The sequence below is a fragment of the Ovis aries genome, chromosome 3, assembly GCF_016772045.2.
Source record: "Ovis aries strain OAR_USU_Benz2616 breed Rambouillet chromosome 3, ARS-UI_Ramb_v3.0, whole genome shotgun sequence".
Classification (NCBI taxonomy): Eukaryota; Metazoa; Chordata; class Mammalia; order Artiodactyla; family Bovidae; genus Ovis; species Ovis aries.
Window position 1 is genome coordinate 131,419,374 of NC_056056.1, and position 13,432 is coordinate 131,432,805.

The 13,432-nt window shown below is 35.6% G+C and overlaps 1 protein-coding gene across 11 annotated transcripts in view; it reads left to right on the top strand.

Moving 5' to 3' along the window:
- The window catches only part of VEZT (vezatin, adherens junctions transmembrane protein), an 85,660-nt gene that overhangs the window by 36,392 nt on the left and 35,836 nt on the right, over window positions 1–13,432 (top strand). For 5 of the 11 annotated variants that reach the window (XM_027967211.2, XM_012174119.4, XM_060412511.1 and 2 more), the window contains exons 4-6: window positions 5,065–5,240; window positions 7,505–7,780; window positions 10,469–10,618. In XM_027967211.2, the coding sequence (XP_027823012.2) occupies window positions 5,065–5,240; window positions 7,505–7,780; window positions 10,469–10,618 (602 nt within the window). Of the gene's footprint in view, window positions 1–6; window positions 630–5,064; window positions 5,241–7,504; window positions 7,781–10,468; window positions 10,619–13,432 lie in introns of those variants that run through there. The other 6 variants (XM_042246622.1, XM_004006262.5, XM_060412512.1 and 3 more) reach the window with 2 other exon arrangements.

The window sequence follows — 13,432 nt, forward strand, 5'->3', positions numbered from 1 at the left end:
AAAATCAATGAATCCAAATTTGTTTTGCCACTGATTTGGACAGTGACTAATTTTAATTAGAAATTCTGGGCTGTTCTCTAAAAGGAGATTATCTGCTTCATGAAGTGTTAAAAAAGTTTGTATTGCCTAAGGAAAAAGGAAAAGGAGATTCTTCAATAACTGGATATCTTTGCATATGGACTCAGTAGTATTTCATAGATCTTCTAAGAGGTTGTTAGCTACTGAGAATAGGATATTCTGATAGTTATTGAAGACCTATTTGTTAGATTATTCATGTCCTGCTGCCATCTTCCTCCACTGACAGATATTCCTCACACTGAGTTAGAAAATAGATCCATTAGTGGGATCTTCCCTCTTTTCATTAGGAACTTGATTGTCTCTATTCCGCAGCCTTTGATTACAAAGTTTGGGCAAAATCAAGAGTGTGGTTCCTCCCTAATTTATTTATCATTCATTTGCCATTCTCTTTGCTGTGTGTTTAGTCACTCAGTTGTGTCTGACTCTTTGCTACCCCACGGACAGAGGAGCCTGGCGGGCTACAGTCCATGGGGATTCTCCAAGCAAGAATACTGGAGTGGGTTGCCATGCCCTTCTCCAGGGTAGCTTCCAAACCCAGGAATCAAACTCAGGTCTCCTGCATCACAGGCAGATTCTTTGCCGTCTGAGCCACCAGGGAAGCCCACCATTCTCTGACAACTTCATGTATAAAATTTAGTCTTCTGGAATTGATAAATCAGAAAATTTCCCAAAGAGTTACTTGATCCCTGAGCCCCAAGAATGAGTGCCTCAATGTTTTTAAATCCTAATATTAGTAATAGGTAGTATAGTTTAAAAAAATAAAATTCTCTCACAAGTAAGCACGTTTCAGAATCTTCTGCTGGCCTATGACCTTAAGATGATAATTTAATTATTATTCTTGTAAATTATCCTTTGATAAGGAATGTTTACAAAGTGCTTTCACATTTTGATTTGGTAATCTAAACACTATGTAAGATTCAGTATGGTTTACCATTTGGAAAGCCTGAGCTTCAGATATTTCAGTTTGGTTAAGAATACTCATTAAGAGAGTTGTTCAAAAATGTTCAGCTAGAAAGTGAGTCAGAATTTGAACTCAAGTCTGGTTTCAAAGCCCAGGCTCTTTCCGTTATGATGTAGCCCTCTCTAGTTTGTGTGTTGTTTTTACTGACTAATATTACCTTTTTAGCAATCCATTCGGGCAGGTTCTCTGTTTAGGGTTCATCTCTGTAGGTGTTTTGAGAAGGTCAATGAAGTATCTTTTCATCTACGTAGAATATTGTCTCTATCCAGGTGGAGCCATCTTCATTCTTCAGTGATACTAGGACTGTGGTAAGGTATGTGCTTGGTCTTGTCAGTCATGTCTGACTCTCTGCGACCTCCTGGACTGTAGCCCACCAGGCTCCTCTGTCCATGGGGTTCTCCTGGTAAGAATTCTGGAGTGGGTTGCTATGGCCTCGTCCAGGGGATCTTCCCTACCCCTGGATTGAACCCACGTCTCCTGCACTGCAGGCAGATTCTTTACATGGCTTGTTCTTTGCTGAGCCATGAGGGAAGCCCAGTGGTAAGGTATGTGGGTGCATATACATTTTTCTGTGGTTTAATCATAGTGTGCACAGTCCTGATCTTTTCATTCTTGGATCTTTGTCACTGGCCACATGCTTCATGTCATATTTCACTTTAAAGTGCCAGCTTTTGTATGCATCTCTTTTGTGCCTAGATTATAGAGAATTTTAGGAAGTACATACCTGAGAAATAGTTCACAAGTAATAACATAAGGAATTGCCCAGTTGGCATGTGGCATGAAATTGCTTGACTTTTTTCTCTTGATTATAAAATATTTAAAATTTTGTTAGCTATACAGATACTGAATGAGTCCCTCTTTCCTTTTATAAAGATACTGGCAATTGCTCCATCATATCTGAACATTTTATTATTGTTCACTTTGATTAAGATAGTACTTTTCTTCTTAAAGACTAAAAAAAAAAATGATAGCAACTATGATACTGGTGGTATTGGCACTCTCTAAGCACTTTTTGGCCTATAAAGTGCTTGCCCAGAAGTTGTCTCACCTGATCCTCATCAGCTTAATTAAATAGCACTATATATTTAAAAGTGTGTAAGATCATTGAAGTATATTGACACATGAATATGTTTTCTTCATCCCTAGGGGCCACAATAGAAATCTCTTTATTCTTTAGCAGTGCTTCTCATATTCTTCATTCCATCCAGGCAGTATTCTTCCTAAGTTATCTTCTCATGCTGTTTCCCTGTTTAGTTTCTAAAAAGATACCTACTAACTATCAAGTCAAGTCCAGTTCATCACTTTGACTGGCATGAAAGTGTTTGCATAATTTGGCCTTAATCTACCTTTCCAGTTTTATCCACCAATATTGTACCAGCCCAGTATAGTCTTCCTTTCTGTTTATTTCTTGCCTAGTCTCTATATATGTACTATTATACTGTGAATTGTGTTCCATTTTTCTATTATTAGAATCTTTCCAATAAGCAGTTGTAGCTCTTCCTCAGGACCTTTCTCAGAAACTACAGCCTGTTGGATCTCTTTTCTACAACAACCTTGTAATAATTATGTGTGCTATGTTCTGTAAGTTTTTATATTATACATGCTTTTCTTTACTGTACTTTTAAGTATTTCATATGTACTAACAACACTAACAGCTAACACTTACATAGTGCTTACTGTGAACCAGATACTCTTAGCAGTTTATAAATACTGACTTATTTAATCCTTGCAGCAACCCTATGAAGTGGATACTATTATTATCCTCTTTGCAGATGAGGAAACTGAACAGAAAAATTAACTTAAGTTGTGGGACCAGGCTATAAACCCAGGCACTAAGTCTTGACACTAGGACTTGTTGAGGGTAAGCCAAAGTTCACATAGTACACTTCCTCCCCAGCACAGAGCACCAATACTATCAATACTACCTCAGATCACACTTGTTTGGGGGAGGCTTTATCCCCAAACCAGACCTGGTGCCAAGGAGTGGTGTTGAAGAAAGTGAATTCCTGATGAAGCAGCAGGTCCATAAGAGAGCCTGTGTAGAGGAATAGCTCCCATCTATGTTAATAGCTTCCCCCTCTCTGTCAGTGTTGGCCTTCATTTAATTAGGCTTCTTTTAAACTTACCCATATATAAGTACATAGAAGTCTCACAAAAGGCCTGCTTTCAAGTTTTTTGTAGCAAAAGTTTTATTTTTAATATTTCCATCTGAATATGGTCCTGTCTGATGGGAGAATCCAAACCAAATTATAAGGCCACTACATGAAGATTTATTTCAAAGATTACGTGAAAAGCTACCCTGCTCCACCCACTGCCCTCCCTGCCTCCCACTGCCCACCTGCTGTTGATATTCTACAGCCCCTGTCCCCTTCCCACCCTCAACAGTAGTATAAAGCAAGTCATGCTGTTCTCTGTTTATGAAAGTGGGATGGAATGTCAAAAAATCGAGTAGCGCCTAATGTTAGGGTTGTAAAAGAGAGGACGCAGGAGTTCAAACATGAGCCATAGAAGTGCTGCAGAGGTACGTCCAGGGTGTACCAGTAGATGCTAAAATCTATATCGGGCTAAACAGAAGATCAGCATTGCACTGAGATGCTTTTTTATTATTATTATTGATAAGAAATATATCCAAATAGGCTTCATATTAAAAAATACTCTTCTCTAAAAGTGATGTGTACCACCCATGATCAAGAGGATAGGTACTTGTAGTATGTGGATCACTGCCTTCTTGCTTAAGTCCTCATGATGAGCTCGGGCTACAGTTTTAGGGTGGGAATGATTAACTAAGAATAGGAAACCCTAGGCCTAACTGATTTTACTTTGATTGCTAAAGGCCTTGTCCATTGAAAGTTATCTTTTATTTTTTATCATACAAGATGATTCTATTCTTGAATCAAATGCAAAATAAAAATTTAAATTTTCTGATAGAGAAGACTATATTCAGGAAAGCAGAATCAACTAACTACCAAAGACATATGATTTAAATCAGAATTCTGGAAAGTTACTTAGTTTCTTTGAGCTTCATTCTTCCTCCATAGAATGGACAGAAAATGATAATGTACATGACAGGGTTACTGTGAGAACTGCTCTAACATTGCTACTTCATCTCTCATCTCTCCACCAGGTATATTCTGCCCAAAACTAATGTTGGTCACTTACAGGTCCCCAAACTAGAAGAGGCTTGCTTTCATTCTGTCTCATCCCATTCTTCCAACTCTTTCATCTGGTCAGTTCTTGTGTATCCTTTAAGCTTAGGCTCTTTTACTTTCTCTTTGTTGCCGGTTTATTCCCTCAATGCCGTTTTCATAATAACCTAGTTATACCTCGTCATACTTGTCTGCACTTTATATTGTAACTGCTTACCTTTCAGCCCTCTCCTTTAAACTCTGAACTCTCTAAGAGTAAAGACTTGTGTGTCTTGTTTATTTTTTTGTGTTTTTGGTGTCAAGCATGTTGCCTGGTATGTTATGAGATATTGCTTGATAGATGGATAAAAGGGAAAGAGGGAGGAAAAAATGAGCTGGTATATGTGAAAGCATTTTGTAAACTATAAAATGCTATGCACACATTAGGGCCATTTTATGTTCTATTCCTTAATGATATATTTTTTTAATATTCGAATGTTTCATTTTTAGAAAGCCTTGATCCTGCTGATGTTATTCTTGGATGTTGGCTATATTGTTAGAGTATCTAGGGACAGCATATCTGTTAGAGGATTATATTTTCCATGTTGTTTTGCAGCCATTTAATTAATTAGGCTTAACAGGTTTATTAATCTGTAAAAAATACATATTTCACTCAATATATGGCTCAATGATGTCTACCTCTGTTTTTTTTTGTTTGTTTCATATTTACTGTGAAAATATAACCCTGTACATCATGCTGAAAATTGATTGACTATTGTTTCTTCTTGGAGTCTATACTGAAAATAAATACCTCTAATTTTATTAGCATGGTAGGAGCTTAATATTTAATGCAAAATTATGTGTGTATTAATACCTCTCTTCCGGTCTTTCAATGGCAAGGATATTGGATTCCGACTCGATTCACTTCATACTATCCTGCAACAGGAAGTCCTGTTACAAGAGGATGTGGAGCTGATTGAGCTGCTTGATCCCAGTATCCTGTCTGCAGGGCAACCTCAACAACAGGAAAATGGACACCTTCCAACACTTTGCTCCCTGGCAACCCCTAATATTTGGTACTGTCCAGAAAACATCTATCCTTTGTTTACATTTAGAGTATTAGCAGAGGAAATCCATCATCATCCTCTCCATTATAAAGGCATTATAAACATTTTAGCATTGTAATTAATATAATGATATGCCAGAGGTTTTTTTTTTTTTAAAGAGGATACCTTCTAACTAAATACTATTTAAAATGAAAGTGGGAAAAAACATCCAGTTTGACTATTATGTACTTGCAACTCAGTGTAAATAGTTCGGTGTATAACAGCCCAACAAGCAGGATTAACATATGCCAAAAAAGAGTCTCTCTTATATACATGTTTGCATGAAGTCCTAGCCAGTTCTTCATGTTTCTTTACCCTTAATAGATTATATAATAATTACATTGTAGAGACACCCAGGAGAGTATGAGACATGGAGATAAACAGTCGATTCCTCCTTTGTTAGGTGAGATGAGATTATAGAGAATATAGATAATTCATATTGTCGTAAAACTTGTCTACCACTTGAAGTATTTGTGTTTAATGCACAAGTCCTGGGCCATCATCCATTTAAAAAGAAATATATATGCATAGTAATAAGGAATTGTATATTCAGAGCTGTTAATATCCTCTTTCTATTAAAGTATGAGTTTATTAAATGAACTAAATTATTGCTCAAACTGTTGAAGTTATATGGGTAGTTACATTCATTGGCCTCAGTGTTCTGAATTTATCTGTCTTTCCTGTCATGTTGACAAATGCTTCATTCTGTAACAAGTAGTCTATGGGGTCGCACAGAGTCGGACACGACTCAAGTGACTTAGCAGCAGCAGCAACCATGTATAGTGTTTTCCAAATGTGTAGTTACTCAGATACTGTCATAATGAAGTGTACAGCATCTTACCATTTAAAAATTTAAGAACTTAGGGAGCTGCTAAAAGGAATCATAGGTTTTCAGAATTTTACAACTTTGTATTCCTTTGACTACAAAGGTAATTAAGCAAGTCTGAGGCCTATAAATCCTTTCTAGGTTTGCTATAAGTATATAAAAGTATATGATGAGATTTTGCTATGATATTACCAATATTGCCTAACAGTAAAGAATTCCAAGGGAGATTTTGGCAGGCAAATATTTATTAAATATTCTTATATGTTATTTTCTTTATAATTTGACTGTAACTATCTTCAAGTATTAATGATGATGTTTCTTGGATATCCTTAGATATAACTCCCCTGTCTTTGCCTTCTTATACGTAAACTTTTTCATCAGAGCCTTCACTGCTTGAAAGAAGTTTGTAATTGGCCTAAATTTAAAAATATCATGCGTATTTTGATTTCACTTAAAGCAGTATAAAAGTACAAAGCTTCTCCATATTATGGTCTTCAGTAAATATGTATATTCCAGAATTGTAATGATAACAACTTAAAATTAGATGACTTTTTTCAAAGGAATTACTCACGAAGTATATATTATTTCTAATTGGAAAAATGCTTATAGTTTGCTGAGATATTATATGTTTTCGCACAAATAATTAGAGTCTGATTTTAGGAAAAAAGACCTCATAATATCTCCAAATATGAAACATTTTTAGGTTTTTTTTTAACTCTTTATTTTGTATTAGAGTATAGATAATGAGGTTTTTAGTACTAAAAACTAGTAACAATTAAAGCTTTTTACTTTAATATTTATAAAATCAGATTTTAAAATCTGTAATTGTTTTTAGGTTAGAGTATGTATCTTTAAAAAAAGTTTATTGCGAAGACACCTATTTATATCTATCACCTAAACTTATTAGCTTTAGACTGTGGTATCTAGCAACTAGATAGTGGTACTAGATATTTTTTAACTGTTTCATATTATTTTTTAATGTCATATTTTATAAAGTCATAGTTTATAGAGAAGCTAGCATTTTATCTATTTTGCTGCTGCTGCTGCTGCTGCTAAGTCGCTTCAGTCATGTCCAACTCTGTGCGACCCCATAGACGGCAGCCCATCAGGCTCCACTGTCCCTGGGATTCTCAAGGCAAGAACACTGGAGTGAATTGCCATTTCCTTCTCCAATGTGTGAAAGTGAAAAGTGAAAGTGAAGTCGCTCAGTCATGTCCAGACTCTTAGCGACCCCATGGACTGCAGCCTACCAGGCACCTCCATCCATGGGACCTTCCAGGCAAGAGTACTGGAGTGGGGTGCCATTGCCTTCTCCGTTTATCTATTTTAGAAAACTTAAATTACTGACAAGAGAAACTCATCTTTCTCTGGACTGATGGATATCATTTTCTTGGTTTCTCTGTTCCAGGGATGTCTCAGTGGTATTTGCCTTCATTAGTTTGCTTGTTATGCTTCCCACTTGGTGGATTTTATCTTCCTGGCTGGTATGGGGAGTGATTCTGTTTGTTTATCTGATCATAAGAGCTTTGCGATTATGGAGGACAGCAAAACTACAAGTAACTCTAAAAAAATACAGTGTCTATTTGGAAGATATAGCAACAGATAGCCGAGGTTTTACTAACCTTGTGAGAAAAGCTTTACGTCTCATTCAAGAAACTGAAGTCATTTCCAGAGGATTTACACTGTGAGTTCATTTTTCATTTTATTTTTTAAATAACTATTTTCTACTACCTAGTTAAATTGGAATATTTATTACCTATTTTCATTTCTGTGTTGTATTTACAGAAAAAACTAGGTTTCTCTTTAGTATTTATTAAAGTCTATTAACTACTAAGTGAAGATATAAATACATTATATGCTAGATTTAATAAGTAGTATGAGTCTGTTTATTTACTTTGAGAAACCAAAGTGTTTTGAGAATCATGATTATTTCTCTGTGTTACCATGTGGTTATATGAGATAATATAGAGACCTTAATATTATATATATATATTATATATTTTATAAATATATAAAACCCTTGCATGCAATAGTTACCCAATAAATATTTGTTCCCTTTACTCACCCCCAGATGCTCTCTTTACTCAGTTTACATGATAGATGATTTCACATAAATTCATTCTGAAAAATCTTGCCATGTATTAATAATATTCTGTAGGTTAATATTAGGAGATATTATGGCACTGACACTCTCATATGCTCTCACTGATATTTAATACACGAAATTAAATATTTACTAATCTAGCTGTAAGTGTACTAAGGTACCGGATAGACAGCCTATGTATTGTGTTATTAAAGGGAAAGCACCAGTTATGTTCCATATACTGTGCTAGACAATTTTGCATACAACTAAAGGCATACAATTATAAATGGTTGAGCAAATGTTCAAGTTCATTCCATCTGACTCTGAAATTTGGTTTCCTATACACTGCCACCTAAATACTCATACATGACAGTTGCACTATAGTGTATTTAATACTTTATATAACCTTTGTAGCCTATAGGTGGGAGGAAGTAAGTATATGGTAAAGAAAAAATATTGCTCTTAATTAGTTATATCTGGAAAATCATGAAAAGAGGTGGGCAGAAGAACTTTGAGTGGTTATTACTTCCTTCACTCTGCTGTGCTCTGGAAAAGAACCTAAATAATCTTGAATAAAAGCTGTATTTGGAACATCAGGAAATAGGAAAGTAGAAGAGTCTCCAGTAGTCATCTCATTCTTCACTCTGTTGTGTTTTGGAATAGTGTTTAAAATTTCTGAGACATGAGAGAGGTTTTATAACTTCTCTTTCTGCTCAGTTCAAAACGTAACAGCCCTCAGTGTCTGTTAATTTTGGTCCTTCCATTGTAAAGTCCAGTTATTGACAGAGCATAACAAATATTGAATGTCAAATTTTAAAAGTTAAAAATTATGCTAAGTAAAAGTAATAGCTCCTTTTCATTCTTGTGCAACATTTTATTAGGAGGACTGAATGGTTAAGCAGAGTGGCTATGTGTCCAATTAATGCTTAGCCTTGTGGTGATGGTTCTGTGCCTTTTGTCCTTGTTCCATCTTTACCCATATGTAAACAATTAGAATGAAGAGCTAAAATGGGCCAGTTAGGCATGCTTTCCCTCTGGATTATGACATATATCTACTCAAATGCAGACAGAAAAAATTTTGGAAAAATTGTACCTGTGTCCATCTAAATGTAAATGGATTGGAAAAAATTATGAGGAATGATAAATTTTGAATCATAATTTTTTAGAAATATTTTTGTTTTTAAGACTGAGTAAAATGGAACACAAACAATAGTGTCCATATGTTAAAAATATTATTGCTGGTTTTATTCTGCCTCAATTTTTTCCTCTCTAGCAAATAATTGAACCTTTCTTTGCCTCTATCAGTCATTGTCCTGTTTTTTTATAGATTTTTAATGCCTGAATGTGTTTTAATTTGGTTTAACATTTTTTTTTAAGTTTTGAGTTAGACACCTTATTTTACAAATTTGTGGTTATAGTGTAATAAATTTATAAATTCCAATATTTTGTCTTACTATTAGGAGTGGTTACTAGTTAGGTGAAAGCCTATTGTCTGGAAAACTGTAATATGAAATCATAATTTAATTTATAAAAGCATAATACATTATATGGCATTGTTGCAAATAGGTAGTCCTCCATTTACCTTTGGAAAAGTGCTTATGAAATGTGCTTCCTCTTGAACAGTTTTGAGAGTAGCTATGCTCCTACCTAGTAACCCTTACTTTGCCTTTCTACTTGCATTCCCCTGTTGGCCACTGGTTCTGTTATCTTTCTGCATCTTTCTGTTATCTTTCTACTTCATTTTGGGTAGGTAAGTGCCAGTGGCTGCAGGTGGGTAAGTAATTTTACCCTACTTTTATGAATGTACAGAATGTATCTCTATACAGTATTTGAGTGTTCTGTACAAATGACCAAAAATATGATTGATAAACATATGTAAATGCATATTAAGGACATGAAAGTTTATAATTAAGGCTTTCCTACTTACTGTAGATACCAGGTTTTTGAAAACTAAATGTAAAGTAGTACCACTTTGGTATATTCCAGCAGATAGAGTATCTGTATTAAAAAGTTAGTATCTTAAATAAATATCCCTACTTTTCTACTATTATTTCAATTAAAATTAATTGTGTCCCCCCCCCCATCAGAGAAAGTATTCTTTTTTCAATTGTCTTTTTTCTGGTGGCTATATATGTGTCATAGAAATATCTGTTAATGAGACCTGAGTTGAATATTTATAACCATTTTCTAATGAAAAAATAATTTTTTCCTAAGTTTAATAAAATTGTGGATTTAGAAAACACAAACTTTAGGACACCTGTACAGTTGTATCACATTTTACTTTTCAAGTTTGCTTGACAGGGTCAGTGCTGCTTGCCCATTTAATAAAGCTGGACAGCATCCCAGTCAGCATCTCATCGGTCTTCGGAAAGCTGTCTACAGAACTGTCAGAGCCAACTTTCAAGCAGCAAGGCTAGCTACTCTATATATGCTGAAAAAATATCCTTTTCTGTCTATATGTAAGAATAAGCAATGTTTCCAGAGTCCTGAATATAGATATTATAGCTGCATCCTGTAAAACTTAACTGTAAACTGAAATCACCTATTTGGAAGCTGATTTCCATCATCACTTCTATTTTGAAACTGGAAATGCATTCCAGGGGGAATGACAATAATAGACAGGAAGAAAGTACTTCTGCTTGCATGTGGCTCATTTTTAACAAGGAAAAAACTTGATGTCCCTTCCTTTAGTGGTCCAAATAATAAAGTCAAAAGAACCTGGCTTCTCCAGGTCACAGTTTTTCAAATTACTGAACATGGCAAATTTGCGTCATGATATGGAAATAAACTGGCAGCAGAAAATCCTTCCCTTTTCAAAAAAACAGAGGCTCTAGAGTCAGATTGACTTTCTGAGTTTTGGCTGTATCAGTTACTATGTCAGAGACCATAAGCAAGGTTCTTAACTCTCTGTACCTTGCTTTATTTATTTGTAGAATGACAAAAATAACAATCCTCCTGACTGTTTTTGTTAGATCCAATGAATTTATTGTATATAAAGTGCTTAGGCAGTGTCTGGTATATAATAAGCACTTAAAGACTGCATGACAATAAGTCTGTCTCTTAAATTTACTAAAATAGGAAATTAGTTCTAGTAGTCAGAAAATAGAAGTGTGTAAGATCTTTATTTTAGTTCAAATTCATAGATTAAATAATGAGTAAATGGGATGCAAAAACTACTTTGTACATTCAGTATGTTGGATACTGTGACATTGATGAATATAATGCTTAAAGTTTATCATTATATCCTATACAAACCTTTCCAGTTAGATTTTCTTATCCCCACTTAATGAGAAAATGAAATAAAATCACTACTTTATATGAGATTTACCCAGTGTCATACAATTAATAAGAGATAAAATTGTATCTTTATTGTAGGACTTAGGACTGTAAGCATTTTCTATATGTGTATAGATATACTATATCTAGATTTATACAGGCACATACTGTACTGTGCTACCACTTGGGATATTGAGAGAAAGTACTTTGATCTTAGTCAGGAACTTGTGTATTCAGTTCCCTTACTGCCTAAATACTTGCTTGTATTGTGCTAGGAAGACAGAGCAAAAACCTGTACTGCCTACTTCTAAAACCTTCTGAGTGTAGTCAGTAGATACTCCTAATACAGTAGAGTGCCTGGGATGCCTTCCAGCATAGGAGGACAATGTGCTTGGCCTGTGAAGTCACAGAACGCTTTCAGGGAAGCAACACCTGAGCTGACCCTCAAGGAACGAGTTGGAGTTGACCTTGGGAGAAAAAGTCTGCATTTCAAGTAGAAGGAAGCAAGATATAGAAGGAAATGGAGCCATGACAGTGTGGCATGTTAACTGCCAATAGTTATTCATTTAGGGAATATTATGCCAAGCAATATGCGGGTCACTAGATAGGCAGTGATCAACACAGCAGACGTGGTTCCTGCCTCAGGGAGCTTATAATTTCTTAGAAGTGGGGTGGGGGCAGGTGAGGGGGCCTAACAAAGATTGTAGATTGTTGAGTTCCCAGTGCCAGTCACTTTTCTAGGTACGAGGGACCTAGCAGTGAACAAGATAAACAAGATCCTCGTTTTTAGGGAGTTTGCATTCTAGTGAATGATGAATAAAGAGTGAACAGAAAATTTTCAGATGTTTGCTATAAAGAAAAAAAAACCCAGGGGAATAGGATAGAAAGTGCTTGGTAGGTTGCTGTTTTTGATTGGATAATAAGGGAAGGCCTTCAGTTTAAATGGAGACTTGAGATGGAGTTCCAGTCAGATGCACCGGCAAGTATAAAGAACTTGTGTCAGGAATGAATTTAGCATGATCAAAGTGTAGAAAAAGAATCACCATACTCCAAGACAGGAGTACAGCAAGTTGGGAGTTGGAGTATGAGATAAGATCCAGGATTAGGCAGGGGCCAGATCATATTCTTCATAAGGGAAACCTTAAGAAATTAAAAACTGTTATCTACCAAGTATTTCTTTGAAAAGACGTAATACATTATATAAACCCTAGCATCCCTGTTCAAAGTAAAAAGAATGAAAATATACAAGATTAGTAATGAGAATAGAGCAAGAAGCTGAAATTATTATGTAAGGGAACAGCGACTGAGCACACATGTAACTTTCTGGCCACAGCTCTGAAACTGTAGGGGAAATGGATCATTTCATATGAAAATGCAAACTCAAAAACTGACCTAGGAAGAATTGAAAAGCTGGAGATTAGGCGTATCATAAAAAGGATTCCATTAAAACAGAAAACACACTTGGTCATATATATAAACAGTGGGAAAATATGCAGCTATTAAAAAAAGTTACTGGTATACTGTTGTGGAATGTTGTTAAATAAACGAAATGCACACAGCGATATTTATGCTACCCTTCCATTTGTGCATAGAAGGGAGCGTAATATGTGTGTTCAGTTCAGTTCAGTCGCTCAGTCATGTCCAACTCTTTGTGACCCCATGGATCGCAGCATGCCACGCCTCCCTGTCCATCACCAACTCCAGGAGTTCACCCAGACTCATGTCCATCAAGTCTGTGATGCCATCCAGCCATCTCATCCTCTGTCGTCCCCTTCTCCTCCTGCCCCCAATCCCTCCCAGCAACAGAGTGTTTTCCAGTGAGTCAACTCTTCACATGAGATGGCCAAAGTACTGGAGTTTCAGCTTTAGCATCATATGTGTGTATGAGGGGATAAAGAAGTGTGTGTGTGCATGTGTATATATTCATATGTATAGCCATATACATATATATTTATGTTTAGATTTCCTTTTATGTAT